The 19203-nt window shown below is 35.7% G+C and overlaps 1 protein-coding gene across 3 annotated transcripts in view; it reads left to right on the top strand.

The window, feature by feature from the left end:
* Nucleotides 1-16952: 16952 nt before the first annotated feature.
* The window catches only part of TENM1 (teneurin transmembrane protein 1), a gene marked incomplete at both ends in the record, with an annotated part of 529505 nt that continues 527254 nt past the window's right edge, over nucleotides 16953-19203 (top strand). For all 3 annotated transcript variants that reach the window (XM_084259136.1, XM_084259137.1, XM_084259135.1), the window contains one exon: nucleotides 16953-17169. In XM_084259136.1, coding sequence (XP_084115262.1) covers nucleotides 16953-17169 — 217 coding nt within the window. The remainder of the gene's footprint in view (nucleotides 17170-19203) is intronic.

Genomic DNA, 19203 nt, shown 5'->3' with positions numbered 1-19203 from the left:
ATATATGTCAAATTTTAAAGATTGAAAATATTTAGAGCTAGATCAATATGCATAAAGAGATATATAGATGATTATTTATATCTAAATTTTATGATTATATCTATGTATTAAACATAAATATACCTATAATATATACTACATATTTAGATATATATTTAAATACTTAGCTCTATACCTTCTAGTGAATGGCAGAATAGCTATATATTTGTGTAAACATAAATAAGAAGAACAGAAAGGAAAGTAAAAATTTCAATTTTTCCATAGAATACTTGTCATTCTGATTTTTCTAATGAAAAAGTAATATATACTCCATATAGAGACTAGGGAAAATATTTCAAAAAGAAATTCATTCATGTTCATATAAAACAGAGATAATTGCTATTCATTTATTAATGTATTTCCTTTATTTTTATTTTTTTTCAAATAATTGGTAATAACCTCTATGTATGAGAGCTACTGTTTTTCTAATTTAAAATTAATTCTAGTTAATTATAAAGACTTTAGGAGAAAGTTAAAATTCATTGTTGTCATCCTCTTCACATGAAACTAACTGGTTTAAACAATTTTTCATTATTAATTTAATTTTTGTGTCTTATTCTTCCATTTAATTTTCTATTCTAATGTTTTTGTAAAAATTAATATTTCTTCAAAACTATTTTGCTTTAAATTTTAAACATATATAGGTGTGGAGAGCATCATTGAATGAACCCAACACTTATCACATAACTTCAATAATTTTCAAAACATGTACAATCTTAATTTACCTATACCCAACCCAATTCCGTTTCTTACCTCCATAGATTTTTTGATATGTCTAAGATATCATATAATTTCATTCATAAAGCCTTTGTTTGTGATTACAAGGTATCTAGTCTCTTCAGCCTAACTCTAATACTGATTTACACCTGAGAAATAAACAGCAAATCTTTAATATCATCAGATGACCTTTACATTCGCAAATTTTTCAACTGTTTTCATAAATGTACATGTAGTTTTTTTTCATTTCTTTGTTCAAAGGAGACTCCTAATAAGATGCATTAAATTTTTAGATATAACTCTTTTAATCCCTACATTTCCTTCCAACTTTTATTTTTTCTTTGCAATTTATTTAAACTGGATCATTTTTCTTTCAGAAGTTTATCACACTGTTGATTTTGCTATTTGCATCCCCATTGCATTATTTGATGTTTCTTTGTCTGTCATATTTTCAATAAACTGAATGTTAGATCTAGACAAGCATGGCCTAGTATGAATGTAATGCAAAACATATATGGTTTTCAAATTATGGGAACCACATTAAAAAAAATGAACAGTATAATTACTTTTAATAATTTATTTTACTGACCCCAATATATCCAAATTATTTCAGTATATAATCAACATTAAATTATGTATGAGACATTTTTACATTGTTTTTTCTTGTATTAAAATTCAACAAAACCCCAACAAATCCCTAATGTGTGGGATTTCTATAAAGTCCTGCAGCAAAAAGATCAGTGATTTGGGTAGGATTTCTGACTATGGTCTAGTGAAGATCTACAAATTCACTTTCTTAACTCATCCATAAACTATAAAGCTCAAAATGAACCTTTAAATACCCTTGAAATTAACCCAAAGGCTTACAATAATCCAAGAAACACTGTGAATAAGCTATTTGACTTAGGGTAATAAAAAGTGGGCATTTGTGGTATGGAATGCTCTCCATCCCCTCCCCAACTACATACACGCAGTTTGGTCAGTGCCTATGGTAGGGCAGGCTATAAGAATTGTGGCTTCCTTACTATGGTTGTTATGCCCAAGTACAGTGACATTGTTAGTAGAAGTGACAGTCTCAGTAGAGTACAATAATTGATGTAAATAACTTGATAGTACAACACCCATTCTGGAGGGCCAACTGTTCTGCTAACCTGAGGTTTTGGTTGTGTTTCTATAAAGTATGAGAATATACATATAATGCAACAGATAATGGAGACTTAAGAGGGCTTAAGCCAGCCAACTCTGAGGCAGTTTACAAAGTCATGAAAAGGTCCAAGTGGAAAATAAAAACTGACAATCTTGAAAATAGCATGTATTTGAATGTATTTCCTTTCCCATACAAATATTCATTGGCAGAAGTTAGAAACCTTATGGCCTCAAGGTGGTTGAGCACAACTTCTATATAATCAGTTACTGACCATAAAACTACAGAGACAGTACCTCCCTTGGTGGCACAGCAGTTGAACGCTGGGCTGCGAAGCTGCCACAGCCTCTACAGTGCCGGTTCGATCCCTGGCCGCCAGCGAGGGTCCCACACTGTGCACAGACCTCTCCTGCCGCGCCCACTGCTCCCCTCAGCAGTGTACTTCGGTCCTTCTGTCCTTCTGCCTGTTCTGATCCCTGCTCTGGTGAATTCTCTCACCCTCTCACGCTTCTGACTGTGCCCAGTGCTTGTATAAATAAATAAATAAATCTTAAAAAAAAAAAAAAAACAAAACTACAGAGACACAGAGTTCCATCCTTAGGAAACCAGGTTTTATAAAAGAATACAACAAAATAACTGACCAGGGAAATCAGCAGTGACACATCGTTGAGTGACATATTTTATAGATTTAATTCAAGCAGGTTACTAAAGAAACAAACAAAAAACAACAATAGTAGCCATTATGGGTAAAATCAGAATTCAGAGTTGCTACAATATATTACCTAAAATACCCAGCTTTTAACAACAACAAAGACTATGAAATATGCAAAGAAATAAGAGAGCATGGCCTATATACTCAGTTACAAAAATAGTCAATATAAACATTCTCCGGTGTTTCCAGCTATTACAAATATGTTCAAGGAAGTAAAGGAAATCATGAATAAAGGCTTCAATGAAAGTATGACAAAAATAAAAATTTAGAAAGCCAAGTTTACTTTCAAAAAGGAAGTAGAAATTATAAAGAGAACCAAATGGAAATTCTATGGTTGAAAAGTATAAAAATTGAAATGAAAAATTTACTAGAGGGATTCAACAACAGTGTGAAGATGGTAAGAGACAGTTTACTTAAAAATTGATATAGAGAAATTATCCATTATGAGGAACAGAATGAAAAAAGATTAAAGCAAAATGAACAGAGCCTTGGGGACATGTGGGAGAACATCAAAACTACCAACATACACAAAGTATGAATTCCAAAAAGAGAGGTGAAAAAGGGGGTGGGGCAGAACATCCTTAAGAAAAATACTGACAAATCCAACACAGTGTTTAAAAATACTATATTCAGAAATAAAAAGTACATGATATACTGATGCATATAACATCATGGAGGAGCAGGAGCATTATGAAAACATTGTGGAAGAAACCAGATGCAAAGGAGCACATAGTGTATAATTCCATTTATACATATTGTCCAGAACAAACCAACCATGGAGACATAAAGTTTATTAATAGTTGTTGGGGACTGAGGAAGGCTGAATTGGGAGTGGCTGATTAATGGAGGTAGGGATTAGTTTTACAGTGATTGGATTGTTTTAAAACTGAGTATAGTGATAGCTTCTTAACTTTATAAATGTACCCCAAATCATTGAATTTTATACTTATAAAGAGTGAATTGTATGCTATATAAACTATACCTCAATTATGCTGTATAAGAAATAAAACAACACAAAAAAGAAAAAGATCGGTAACATTGACTAGCTGAGTAGTACTTTTTCAAAACAATAGATTATCTTGTATTGGTATAGTTGGAAGTCATTAATAATTTTAACTGTGTGAATTGTTTACAATTTACATGGTGCTTTCATAAGTATTATTTTGAGTTATCTGCCAGCTCTCTGAAGGATCAAGGATATTTAGTCTTTAGTATCCAAAAGAGGTGAACTGATTCAGCCAATGTTATATAGTAAGTGACACAAGATGGACCCAAACTCACACTTCCTGAATCCAAGTTTGGTACTGTTTCTACTACATTTTGCCAACCCTGTTTTCTTTGGTAGCAACCCAATTGTAATCACATCGTTTTACTCCCTGTAGATGAATTTGAAAATGTAGATATTAGAAGAGGGAAACACAGAGGTGAAAATTACAGTACAATCTTTTTCCATGTTATTACTGAGTATGGAGACTAAGGAAGACTAAGTATTACTGTGTGGAGACTAAGGAAGTCTAGTAAAGTTCTTGTGGCCTGTAATGGTGCAGAAATCCCTATCAGAATAATTATACATTGATCGAGCCACACCAAGTCAATTCTAGCTTCCTCTCATCTTGGGTATATAGTAAATACAACACAATTTCTCCTGCTTACCATATTTAATAAATGCAAAATATGGCATGCAGTGGAAATTGTTTTGCACCTGCTATCCATGAAGAACAGCTATATTTTTATATTTGTATTTGTTTCATTGATGGCATTTTAGGGTCCTTTCGCTGATATCTAAATTCATGCTTTCCTGGGCATCTTTATGCCATCCTTGTCCAAACAGTTTATTTACATAAGCAAGGCCTAATACCTTTCAGATTCTTTATAAAATCCAGAGGCTACTTGCTCTTCTAAGCTGCAACCTAAATTCATACCTGAATTTCCCATTCTTGTTCTGACAGCTCCCTTTGAATCTTATTGCAGATCATCTGTGACCCACCTATAGCAAAGAGATGAAGAGCACAGGCTTTGGAACTATACCATTTTGATTTGAACTCTAAATCCATTAGCTGTGTGATTGTGATGAAATTACTTAACCTTTCTGTGCCTCTGCTTCTTCATCTGTAAACTGAGGAAAACATTTCTCATTATAAAGTTTTTGACATTAAATGCTATCATTGGTTTAAAGAATGCCTGAATTTTCTTTCTAGTCCTTTTACTTCTAATAAGGAAGAAGGGAGAGGGGAGGAGGAAGAAAAGAAATATTATTACTTAAAGAAACTGACAACTTGAAACTGACAACTTGTACTAGCTGCTTTCCTCTGCGACTTGCTTTTTAGCACATTGAATCATATTATTTTCATGCGCTAAGGATAATAACCCTGTGAGTTCATAGGATTAATGAAATTTGGTATTTTCCCCAGTTTGGAGATAAAAAATAATTGTGACACATGCACTAATTTGTCAAGAAACTGGGTCTAGAATATTCATTTTAGGACTATCTCATAGGATTCTTTCTCATATAACCTATCTGTGGCATAATTAGCATTTGCCCAGGGCTGCAAAATACTTGGTACAAACTCCGGCAATCATTAATCCATATATCCACCTCTACAATTAAGTCACTAAAGGCCTACTTCTTTGTAGCACATGTTATGTTTATTTGATTAGCTCCTTTTCCATCTAATATTTAACATAATTGAAAATCAGTTTCAAACAGTAAACAGTGAAAATGCTTCTGCTTTCAATTGGTGTACATGAAACTTGAGAGAATTACTGAAAAAGTGAAGATTTCACTGAACTAATGCAGAAGATAGATGGTAATAGAGAGCTACGATTAATACTTGTTATTTGAAAACTATGGAAGAAAGCGATATCTCTGGTTATATGACACCATATATAAAACCTATTACTTTTGAAGATGATATATTACATTTGATGCTACATTTTGGATAAGGATGTTAATGCTAAAATTACTATGAAATTTACAAAGCCCCGAGGGATTTCATTGTAAGAAAAATGAATTGAATATGATTGTTTACTTGGGGAAATAAGCAGCTATTGTTCTTCTCTAAAGAGTAAAAAAGCTTTTGTACATTGAGTTACCTTCAATTTTCGTAAAGATTGTTTCTCATATTAGTTTTTAGCTGATTTACATAATCTACCACAAAGGATATTGAGAAGTTATAAGAGAAAGATAATTTGAAACTTCTTTAGGAAATTGTTGGAATTCCAGAAGACATGCTATGATGGAGATAGCTGTCACTGCAATTCAGAGACGTATTATTATTTTTAAATCCTAAGGGATAGAAATGTGCTAGGTGGTTATACAATTAAAAAATCCCTGTCTCCCCAATAATCCTCCACCATGCTCCATGGGCCCCTTCCCCATCCCACATTTCAGTATCCTCCCCTTCTTTTTGCCTCAGTTTGGCAGTCAGATGTTAACAATTAATCTTAGCAAGACGAAATTAGCCTGGTATCTTGTACTTTTGCATAAAGGAAATAGTCTCTAGGAAAGTGCCTCCATATTCAAGACTTCTGTGTAGATTCCCTCCAGTTCAATCATACAACTAAAGAGCAATTTTTGAGAGAGAAATCCAGTTGATAGCCCCCTTAAATTTCAATTTAGACCAAACAGACAAAAAAAAATCCCTGTCTCAATGAATTTGAAATATGAACGAGAGATTCAGGGCCTTCTTTTTTTGCATACACTAAACTGCTATCACCATCTATCTTGAAGATAGTTCCATTTCCCAGGAACTTTGTCCGTACTTGTCTTTGTGAGCATCTGTGTATATGGATTTCTGTTGTGTGGTATATGGGGCAGTTTAGGAGTCCAGATTTTGTTAGGAGCAATAGGGAAAATTAAATGAGAGTGAATGTCCAAAATAATTAATCTAAATTTCCTGATGTAGATTTTTCTTTTCAAAGCATGTTTCCGGTTAGTGTTTCCTCGTGAATTTGGTGACACTGTGAGCTTGGCTACTCACTAATCTTTCTCTCTCTACTTATGTGATCTAGCGTAAGTGTCTACAAAAATGCTTAGAGATTTGATCCAAAAATAATGAGACAAAATAAAGACGTGTAGCCAGAAAAAATCTAAGAATCATCACTATTCAGTTGTAGAATTAAGTAACTTTTTTTCCCCTCAAGATGGCCCTTAGAACCTGCTGAGGCACTGTGAAAACATCAACTGTAAAAGTTCTTACAACTGAGTCAAATCAGTTTTGGAGGAATTTTTTCTAGGAGGGTCTTTTCATCTTCCCATTGTAAGATTTTAAAAACTGCTTATAGAACAATTAGCTTAAATGAACACATGGGAACTAATGTGGTAAACAATTTCATTTCAAATCTTGAATGGTATCTCTGACATAATAGACTATGTTACTACAAAAATAGTCTATTTGGAATACCTTCATTTTCTGGCTAAGAAGTTCCATATGCAATACTTAAAATTCTCAGCCTAAATCCTGAATAATGATAATTTGTTTTTCCATTTACTTGCTAAAATATTATGGCTATGCCTGAAGGGAAACAAATTTGCCACCCTAAAATATATCTCTTTGGCATAAGGATTATTTTGAGTTGGTTAATTTGGAACACAGGCGTCATAGGAATATCCATTTGTCCTTTTTAAAAGGATTTCATGACAAAATCAAAAAGCTCTTTTAAAAAGCAGTAGAAGTTACTCTTTTGTAAGTGATATTTTCATGTATAAGGGAAAATATCCAACTGTAAGGGCCTCTCCCTCCCTATCCTGGGAAAAGAGAGATATTATCAGAGGTATGTATAAAAAGTAAGAGCTAAATATGATAGACTGGAGGAAATTTAATAAGGCCTGTTCTTCAAAGTCCTCTTTGTTTCTGCGTGGCAAGACAAATACTTCATTAAACATTTTCTTTTTCCATCATCCTGGAATTTTTCTTTGACATACTGGACCACTGCCCCCAGCATTCTTCCTTTGTCTTGAAGTTGATGGTCTGAACCATTTCAGGAAGTTATTGAGTTTTCCTGAGTCTTTCTCTTGTATGCAAAAGGAATACATGTCATTAAACTCTTTTTCTCCTGATAATCTGTCCTTTATTATGGAATGGTGTAAGGGTAGAGAGAAAATTTCCCCCACCCCTCTGGGTTCTTCTCAGGCACCAGTTCAACATCAAATCAGATTAGTAGGAGAAAAGAACATGTTTAATTACATAGATGTGGTTTCTAAATCCAGTGCAGCAAAATGATGGAGTGTGTGTGTGTTTGTCGTGTGTGTGTGTGTGTGTGTGTGTGTGTGTGTATACTGAGCTTAAGCATGACTTAAGTGTCTGGAATTTAAGGGAAAGATGAGGGAGATCATATGATGAGAACTGGGTGACGCATATGAAGACCAGATACTTGGTGACTAGGTCTTTGCACTGCCATAAGGTAGACTTCCCTAATGAAAAAGCTATTTTTGGTAAAAATCCTAATTCTGGGTTAAACCTCCAATTTCATTCTTCTAGGTAGTTGAAGGAATGGAAAATGTTTCTAGTGAACATGCAGGGCATCGATTGACTTCAGCTGAAACACTGCACAAGCCAAAGTGACACATCTTGGATGGCATATTCTGAGCATCTTGAGGATGTCTGTCTTTCAGGGCTCTCAGCCATAAACTTAGAAGGGTAGAGGGAAGAGAGTTCCCACTCCCCAAAATATCTGTGAGACACCAAAATATCTGTCCAATTTCATGACAAAATCAAGCTAGTGCTTTAAACTTCATGTACTACCTCTCTAGGTGCTCATCAAGCTCAAGTTATGTTTTTTTTTTTTTTCAAATGTTAGAATTTAGACATACTACAATTTATTTTGTGAAAGACTAAATGAAGTCAGTCCCAACAGCTGATTTATCAGATACCAAGAAATCATTTTCAGAAAAACTCTTGGTTTTACCAGTTCTCTATATTTTTCTAAAGCAACTGATTGATGCCCAACTGATGATAATGCTTTTTCTTGGTATAATCTTCATTCATCTCAAAAGGACAAAAATAAAAGTGGCAAACAACAAGCTATGACAGATAGTTTCAGCAAGTTTTATAGATAAAGGGTTAATTTATTGTTGTACTAATATAATGTTTAATTTTAAAAAAAAGTCCACATTAGATAAATGCACAAAAACCTTAAGTTGTTTGCAAGAGAGGAAATGCAGCTAATAAATGCAGAAAAAAACTAAGCTTAACTAATAATCAAGGAAATGCAAACTAAAGTAAGAAGATACCTTTGATTTACTTATAGGAAATCGACATTAAAAAATAATGCTCAAAGTTGGCAAGGGTACAATGAGAGCAGAGAGAGTTCCCACACGTTGCTAATGGCAGTGTAAATCGTTGCAATTGCCCAAAACCACAAAAATGTTCAGACCTTTTGGCTCATTAATTCAACTTCTTGGAATCTACCCTAAGGAAATAAAAAAACATATTGAAAATGTTCATGTTATTTTTATATGACTTAAGTGAAAATACTTCTAAATGAAGAGAGAAGAATGTTAATACTCAACAATAGGGACATGATTAAGTAAATTGTGGTATATCCACTCTCTACTACTATTAAAAATTATCATTATAAATATTCTTTGGAAACATGCAAAAGCATCTAGAGTAAAGGAACCAATATGGGAAAAAAGAAGTATGTGTATATTATAGCTGAAAGGAAATGATCCAGAACGACAACAGTCACTCTTAGAGGCTGCTAAGAATATGTGGGATATTACTCCCTGGATTTTGTAAAGATTCAAGTTATTATGTTACTTTCATAGCTCCCCCTGAGAGAGACACACACGCATACACACACACACACACACACACACACACACACACACTAGATCTCTACGTGTTTCCTAAAACAAAGAAAGGTAAAAGAAGAATCAAGCAAGAGTTTCCATTCTTTTCAATTTAAGGACTTCCTAAGCTCCATGTTTTCTGAATCCTTCACTGTGAATTAATATAAAAATGTCCTTATTGTGGGAAAATTGTTATAATAACTCCTAAGGGCATTAGCTCTCTCTGCTCACTATTCTCCAGGTGCTGGGGGTCTCATTTCCTCTGTTGCATTATGCCCTGCTCTCCTTGGGCATTGTCCTGTGGCGCCTTCAATTTTATTTTTCTGGAGTGAAGTGAGCACTGCTGGTGAAAGTTCAGTCTATAAACAGCTCCAATGGTTAGGACAGGCTGTGTTGAGGGGAAACCAGGGACAGCTTTCCTTTTTTAAATATTTTCCTTTTTTAAATTGAGGTATACTTCATGTAGTGTATAAGATTACCAATGACAAATGGAAAGAAAATGACAGGATAGGAAGGGATGCTATCCCCAATGCATATACATGCACGCACATACATACCCATACCTATAGCATGTAAGCTAATATTTTAGTTAAAAGATTTTATAATATATTGCAATGTTTGAGAAGAGGTTGAGGAAAGGGAGAGTGAGAGGGAAGATAGGAGGGGAAAAGGCAGTGATAAATAATGTAAACTTAGCCTTGAGTGTAGCCACCATTTTTTTGGGGGGGGGGCAAATCAATCTAAGCTTCCCTATGTTAATCTAAAAATCAGGAGACAATTAAAAGGCAAAATGCATTTATTTGTGATAAAAACATTGCTATTAAGGGAACACAGATTTGGGTAGAAATGCAAAATGTGTCACAAGTAGGGACAAAAAAGATAGGTGACTTTTATGGGAAGAAAAGAGGATGAGGTAAGTGGTTTAAAAAAGAATTCATTGGTGCTGACAAACTAAGCTATTCTTGACTATACATAATTGGTTACTGATTCTATCCTCAGGCAAAAAGTCGAGAAACATCAGTTCTCAGGATCTGATGACTTCTCAAACAATTGTTTGCTTTTTTGGCCCCATCTAAGGTTTGTCTTTTGTCTTGTTCAAACAAGATAGTTAATGTAGGTTCTCTGTAATGGCTCTCCTGACTCCATTTTAAAATGATTCCACTTATATCAACTTTTAACACCCTCAATTTCATATGTTATCATGGGATTTTAGAGCTGCAAGAATTCTTTGAGACACTTTATTTCATTTAGAGAAAGGGAAGGCCTTGCAAGAGGAGAGGTGATATACCTAAGGCCACTCTACCAAGTGTTCTACTGAAAGACGGTGTGGAATAGTGATGACAGTGTGGCTTCTGGAGGCTGTACGCACTGAAATTATAGCTCCACAGCTTACTAGTTGCGTGATCTAGGACAACTTTCTTGATTGCTCTATTCCTTGGTTTTCTTTATCTATAAAATGGGTGTAAGACTAGTACCGATATCCTAGGATACTGTAATAATTAAAGGATTAGTAGTGTTTCATTCTTCAGGTAGAATTTCTATATCATGTGGTAGATACATTTTTAAGTAATCTCCATACTGTTTTCCTTAGGTGCTGGCCATAGATGTCTCCCCCCCCCAAAATGTAAAAACTACTTCAAAGGGATGTATGCACTCCTATTTCACTGCAGCACTATATACAGTAGCCAAGCTATGCAAACAATCTAAATGCCCAAAGACAGATGAGCAGATTTGGAAGGAGAAAGATAAATACTGGATGGTGTCACTTATATGTGGAATATAGAGAAACCAAACAAAGGGTCAGATAAAACTAAAACAATAACAAAGCCTAGAAATATGACTATAGAATCGAGACTACCAGAGTGGTATTGACAGGGGGAGTGCAAAGCGGGGAGGGCGCACACTGGACTATGATGGAGGACTATGGGTGCCTTGATGGCAGGTGTAGAGTGGTAACATACACCTGCAGGAGGTGATCCTATAACTCTAAAGCATATGCAATATTGAAAACCAATATTTTTGCAATTTTAAAAAATGAAAAAAAAAAGAATTAAAGGAGTTAGCATATGAAAAGCACACAGGGCCTAAGATATCTGATATCTGCCATATGAGTTAACTGCTGCTGCTGTTGTTATGGTGATAATTCTGCCATTCCAAGGCCCATGATTTTCGAAAACCAAGTTGTCACTCCATAGCCTTTCGGTGACTAAAGAAATGAACATAAATCTCCATAGGTCTCCTTTAAAGTCACCTTGGAGTTTATCTTGCTAGCAGGTAAAAGTGAAAACACAAGAGTAAGCCAAAGGTGCTGACATTTACATTTATACTGTGTGACCTATCTGAAGGGATCTTCTGCAATGGCAAAGATAATGGACTTACTTGTTTTATACTCTGTTCCAAAGCAGTGTGTTTTACCTATGCAGTGGCTTTTCTTTTTTAAAAAAAATGTTTACCATAATTAAAATAATAGAGAATTTAGTGTTCGATGTGAACAGCATCATATGTACAACTGTTTTTCTCTGAGTTGACAGTATCACCCTCATGTTTAAATAACATTGGTTTGTCCAGAATGCCATCTTGAGCATTGAGTGAAAATACTAATTTAACAAATATGAGTCTATCCTTTGCCTTCCTGTGTTTGGCACAGCAGCTTTTCAGAATTATTGTGCTTTCAAACTTCATTTGATTTAAAATGGTAATCATTGTCCTAGTGTTTTCTGACTTACTTATTTTCAAAAAGTGGAGTGTTTTGAGTGAATTCAGTCTCCTCCTCTCATGACTGGCGAATGTCATATACTTTCACAGCTCGGGGCCTGTAGAGCCGCCTGCACATCAAGTGTCTGGGTAGAAGTGGATGTGTCCTCAGCCTTGGGGTTCACGGACACAAATTTCAAGACAAGAAGTTGTGGTTGAGAGTTAGGGGGCAGGAAGTATTCTTTTCTCTTGGTTTGCACCAATTTTGTGGCTTAAAGGAAGATTGCTTCCAAGAACACTCAATAACCTTGAATAGGTGTGACATTCCTATCTGATTCATAGCTGTGAGTAGCTGAGATTAGAACTCAAGAACGGTTCAAAATGGTTACAGAAATTTCTCTCTCTCTCTCTCATTTTCATTTTGTAAATCAATGTATTGAGAAAAAAAAAAGACTGACTGGATTTCCGTGCCTAAAAATAAGAGTGATATTAATGTGATACATCACAGTTACCAAAACATAACATTAAGCATTAGATATGAGAAGTTTTTCATTTTTAAATTTAATTTGTTAACTTTGTGTGATATAAATTTGTAGCCAAGAGGGAGAGGGAGCATTACTTTTGGCCATACCTCTGTTATGTTCATCTTGATCAGAGTGAATCATAGATTTGATTGAAAGAAAAAGTGTGAGATGAGAAGTTTGATTTAGAGAATATAATAATATCTATCACCATCTTCAGTTATCTCTTTATTAACTATAAATAATTTATTATTATTATTAATTATAAAGTCTTCCATTGATAATTTACATTGTCAAAGTCCTTATATGGAAAACAGCTTTCTACCTCTATTCAGTATACATTCATGAAACAAAACTGTAAATATAGGTAGAAATTAAGTTAGATGAATTTTCATCAGCTGCAAAGATACATCTCTGGAAATTTACTTTTAGTACATGTCTAACTGTGCACTATTCAGAGCAAAGACAAAGAATAGAATTCAGACAACTGCCCACCTTCTGAAAAGTACCCTATGGGCACCTACAAAGAAAAACATTAAAATTAGCTTCATCACATAGATACTCAGTAGAATTTTAGTAGTTGTGATGGTATTGGTCATGAACAAATAAGTCAAATCAAGTACTGTCCTTTCTCTTTATCTACATCTTTCACACATAAACATTATTTTGTTTTCATTCTGCTTTGTAGTAGAGCTGTTTACCACTTGAATTAGGTTGTGAGTTCCTTGGGGCAGTGACTATGGCCTTATCATTTCCACGTTCGGTATAGGCCCTCTTGTGAGTGCTAGGCAATTGTTTATTAAATCCATTCAGCAAGTATTGATCAGATGTTTTTTATGTGCTCAAACACTCCTTATTCTGGGATACTGAATAGAACAAATGAAAATACCTACCTTCATGAGCTTATGTTGAACTGGGGAGAGACATGGCATGTGATAAACAAATAAGCAAACTATAGTGATAAGTGTTATGAAAGACAGAAAGGAGAATGAAAAGTAACATCTTTTCGTGGTTTACAATGGGAGATTAAAGGCCCTGAGGTCAAAACATGTCTGGTATTTCCAGAAGTAGCAAGAAATCTAGTGTATCTAGAATGTTTGGGAGAGGTTAGGGCATGGTGGAGGCAGACTTTGTAGGGGCTTTGTAGATCATGATAAGGATTCTGACTTTTATTCTGAAGGAAGTGGAAATGGCATTGCTGTTTTTGAACAAAGGAGGGAAACAAAATGACAACATAGATTTTAAAAGCTTCATTCTGGCTGCATTGTGGGTAATGTGCTATAAGGGAGCAATGTAGCAGAGTAATTCGGAGGCTATTGCAATAATCTAAGTGGGAAATGATGGCTCGAACCATTGTAGTAATGAAGAAATGGAGAGATGTTATTGGATTCTGGATATATTCCAAAGGTAGCACCAACAGGATTTACTGATGGATTGCATGTGGGCTGTGAAAGGCAGGCATCAAGGATGACTTGCCTGAAACAAGCAGATGAATAGTTACCATTGACCAAAATGGGAAGGCTGTGAGAGAGAAGTTTTGGAAACAGATGGGAATCAGGACCTCAGTTTTTAGAGTATAAGTTTGAGATGTCTTTCTAGATAATCAAGTGATAACAGGCAAAACTGAGGAGTGTCCAGGGACCCCAAGCTATTAAGGGAAAAAGCCCATGTAGCAAATTCTAAGGGTTCGTGTTCAGTTGTGTGCATCAAAGAAAAGTAATCAAACTCTAGTGGGCTCAAAGATTTTTAGTCATTAGGAGGTTGAAAGGGACAGAGAGAGGGAGGAGTATGGGATAGAAGAACTTCAAAATTTGAACTCTCAAACTCTGAGACCAACCATCCCCTTGTGGGCAAAAGTTGAGTCTAAAACAGGCAGGGCCCAAAGTGGAGCAGCCACAGCCCAAGAGCAGAGCTGCCAGGAGAGTGAGATCAAGGTATCTTCCAGCAAGAAACACAAGCAAGAGTTTATGCAGGGACCAAGGGCTGAGACAGGAGAAAACCAAGGAGTACCCAAGCTGAGTCTACCATGAGGTGAAGATGGCAGCTGACAGTCTCTCAGAGAGTGGAGTTGTGCTGCCTGCCAAAGCTCTAAAACTGGAATGAAGAGCAAAGACCAACTGAAGCATCCACCCATATGGCTTCAGCTCTTTTTACCTCTTCAATAATAGCTTCCCAGCTCCTCCTTTCTCCTTCCCAGCAGCCCCCCTGTTCAGGAAGTCTGGTTTGTGGCATGGACAGAGTTGATTCAAGGCCCCTGAGATATTGGCAGCAGGAAAATGAAGGGGAGAGAAGGTAGGGCGGTGACATCTTTTTCAAGAACTTCAGGGATTGGGGTCTGGAGTGTCACTTACTGTGAGACTGGACTCCAGCCTCTGAGCTGCATCCTCCAACAAAAGTAGACAGAGATTCAAGAATGTGACTTAGGCAAGGACCTATACTGGAGCTACAAATTGGGGAGTAATATTGTGTAGACAACCATGAGATCTCATGAGGTCAAATTATTGTTGACTCTTAAGAGTCTATTCATTTGTAATACTTTACTGCTTTCTCTCCAAATATTTTCATCTCTGATATCAATTCAAACCAAAGTAGGGGTCTCTGTAGATCATATATGGAATTTGAAGTTTCACTAGCTAAATAGTTATACTATGTGTGCGCCTAGAGTACTATTAAGTGATGTGGTGGATACAATGATGCATATAAGACCCAGATTCTGCCTTCAAGAAAGAGCTTGAACACTTGTCTATGGATGTAAACTTCAGGTTTTTTAACTCTGTATATACCTCAAAGCATTATGTAATACTGAATGCTTATTAGTCAATTCATAAGCCTTTATTGAATGATTTCCTTGTCCTATGTGTTTGCCATACATAGAATACGAATTCCAAAAAGTGAAATATTGTACATGTCTGTAGATATCTTTGAACATACATATTCCAAATTAAAGAAAAATACAGTCCATTTCACTGCAAAATGAAATTATAAAGGTATTTGCTTATGAGCTAGATTTTTGAACATTGTGTAAAAAGACCAAGTTGCAAAGTTGCAGCAGTGGAGGAAAATGATGATAAAGTAATATTGAATAATGAGGGGAAGAACACTTTTTGCAGTGCATCTCAGACGGCCTTTGATCTTCTCAGCCCTCTCTGTACTGAGAGCAGATAATGCCTTTACTGGCCCCAATAATTGTAACGCCCCCTAGTTCAGCATTCTGTGGAAAAAGGGGAGGGGGATTCTTTCAGTGATGTATTATAAACTTTAAAATTTCTGTTTTTAGGGGCCTCCCCCGTGGCTCAGTGGTTGAGTGCTGGGCTGCGAGGCTGCCCACAGCCTCTGCAGCACTGGTTCAATCCCTGGCCGCCGGCGAGGGTCCCACATGGCACGCAGACCTCTCCTGCCACGTCCGCTGCTCCCCTCAGCAGTGTATTTCATCAGTCTGCCTGCTCTGTTCCCCACTCTGGCTCTGGTGAATTCTGTCACCCTCCTGCGCTTCTGACTGTACCCAGTGCTTGTATAAATAAATAAATAAATCTTTAAAAAAATTTCTATCTCTAAACCCAATTTTGAATCTATTGTTTGAAATCTACTGTACCAATATACTCACCAAAAATGTGCCTCTTGGTGCTATGAAGAACAAAAATTATCACCACCTAACTCATTAAAACTGCTCTTCAAGCCTGAGGCTTGAAAAACCACAATATGAGCACAAAGAGCTCAGTCCCCCTCAAGGATACTTTATTTCATGAGCCTCTCTCACTCAGAATCCTTCCCTTCCTCAGAGTCCCTGTCTTAAATGTAATATTAAACCAGAGGCAAGAGTCTGTTTTTTTTTTTTTTTTCTGAATGTAGTTCTCTTATCAGTTTTCATTTCAAATGTAGAATGTGCTGGGGTAAGATTTGTACTCCTAAATGCTTTCATATCTCTTAATGATTTTTAATCTAACCACTGACTTTAACATTAAAAACATGCACACACCATCGAACAATGTTGGCCTTTATTTGCATTCTAGTACAAATATTTTTGAAGACTGTCTCTCTTTTACCTTGAGTGTTTTCTGTAACCTACAGCTTAATCCTAAATGCTTGAAAATGTATGCATGTAACACGGAGTGTTATTATTGCCTCTGGCTAGCTTCATGTTACATAGTTTGTCTTTTACTCTTCTCCTTTGATATAGTATTATCAGTACCAATTGTGAATCTGCCAGATGCATTTCTTTGCAAAAGGACAAATCTAAGAAGGCTTGTGTTTTCCCCTCTCTCTTTCAGGACTGCTTCCATTAAAGGAGTTCCTCTTCCAGTTTTTCATGAAACTGAGCTTGCTTAATCAGAGATGGAGCAAACAGACTGCAAACCCTACCAGCCTTTGTCAAAAGTCAAGCATGAAATGGATCTAGCTTACACCAGTTCATCTGATGAAAGTGAAGATGGACGTAAACCAAGACAGTCATACAATTCCAGAGAAACTTTGCATGAATATAACCAAGAACTGAGGATGAATTACAATAGCCAGAGTAGAAAGAGGAAAGAAGTAGAGAAAACTACTCAAGGTATGTTTTTATTGTTTTTTTGTAACTAACATTATTTCTCATTAGGGCATGATGTATGCAGTAAATTTATGTTTCAAAAACAAATTTGCTGATGTTAACTGATTAATATTTCGCACTGCTTACATATGCTTAGTGAATCTGTTTCATATGTCATCCCAGCTAAGGTTGTAGGTTACATGTGCTTTTTATGGATTATGCACAAATTTGGATGCAACAGTCCTCTTATCAGAGCATTCAAAATTTGTCTAATCCTGCAAATAGCCATTTACAGACTGAGGGATAAATAATTTATAGTAAGATGAAAAGTAAACAGCTAAGTGCTTTTCAAGCCATTGCCTATATGGGACAAAAGTCTCAAATAAATATTTGACTTCTAAAGAGCTTTAGAGAGGTTAGTAGAGGCCACCAAATAAGGGTCCAGCAGGTCTGTCAACAGAATACTGAAATCTGGTGCAGCACAGTCCTTAGGAAAGAAGGGAAGAATTTATTGAAACCCTTTTTATCACAGCCATAGTGTGAAGCATATCCTTTGGGCAGCTTTGTTTCCTTAATAATGGATTGACAAGACAGTTTCTAATAAATGGAAAACAGGTAGATAAAAAAATTGCTAACGTTGGTACAAATTATTTTTTTAAAAGACGAGACCAATGCTGAATTAAAAAAAAAAAAAGATTTGATGATTTAGATCTGTGTTTCTCAAAGTATGGGCCCTGGAACAGCAGCACCATCACAGAATACCCCAGAGTTATTAAGTCAGAAACACAGCAATTTGCTTTCATTAATCCTCCAGGGATTACTGGTGCATGCTTAAATTTAAGGATCACTACACCAATGCTTTTGGAATCTCTTTTACGAAGATAGATTCAGTGTTCACATCTACTTAAGGAACTTTCAAATACTGATCTTCTGCTCTATTCTTTCCTGAATTCTAGTTCTACATTTTCAGTTACCTGCTGTATATTTCCAGATGAGTAACCCACTGGAAAATCTAAATAAATATATCTAAAATGGAAGTGATCGTCTTCACAGCCCCAATCCTTCCATCACAGCATCTGTTAATGATGTTCCTGTTCTCCCTAGTCATCCACATGTGCTTTTCTGTATCGAATCAGCTGTCTGTTCCAGCAGATTTAACCTCTACATGTCTCAAATCCATCTTCTCCACTCTATTATCATTATCACTGCTCTTGTATTTAATCAGACTGTATTTTGTTTCCTAACTGGTCTCCTGGACCTCACCTCATTCATCTTTAGTCTTTTTGCTATCCTGTACTTCTTTCTTTAGAAGTTTACGCCCTTCTCTGAATCTCCACTTGTCCATATTCAGCCATCTTTCAGAACTCAGTTTACCACAATTGTCACAGAGCCCTTGTTGCACAGCCATCCCCATCACTACTACTACTCCATTGTGAGGGTGATCTTTTCCTCCATGAACATTATGGATATTTTCTTTGTATCCATTTCTATTGTTTGTTATGTGTGTATATATACTTTCCTAGATCGTACACTCATTGAAGCTGGTGATCATGATTTCTGGGTATCTCTGATTTTTGAAAGTATGGTATGCCACTTTGCTTTTATGAAAGCCCTACATTATTAACTGTTTTTGCTAACTGAAAAAATCCTAAGGATTTTCTGGTTTATAATAAAAGATGAAAGTGAAAATAGTATTCAGTGTTTGCTATGCCACAAGCTGGCATAGAGGCAGTGGCACCACAAGTAGCCAGAATGGCACCAAGTTCTTTCCCCAGGAACAGCTTTAAACAGGCTAAATTTATCATATCCTGCTTTTACTCAATGTTAGTGTGATTTTAGGTTTTATATGTTATTTAATATGATTTGGTAGGTGATGTTTTGTGAGTCTAGGAGAGCTCAAATTTTTTTTCTAAATAAATGAGTGATAATTGTTTCTTTGCTTTATACCATTTTGGTTTATGAAAAATTTCATAGGAATGCTCTACTTTTGGATAGCAGGGAATACCTAAATTTCTCAACTTCCTTTTTTCTATAATACTTTGCATACAATGTGTGCTC

Source organism: Talpa europaea (assembly GCF_964194135.1).
Source record: "Talpa europaea genome assembly, chromosome: X".
Taxonomy (NCBI): Eukaryota; Metazoa; Chordata; class Mammalia; order Eulipotyphla; family Talpidae; genus Talpa; species Talpa europaea.
This window is presented reverse-complemented; position numbering and strand designations above follow the sequence as displayed.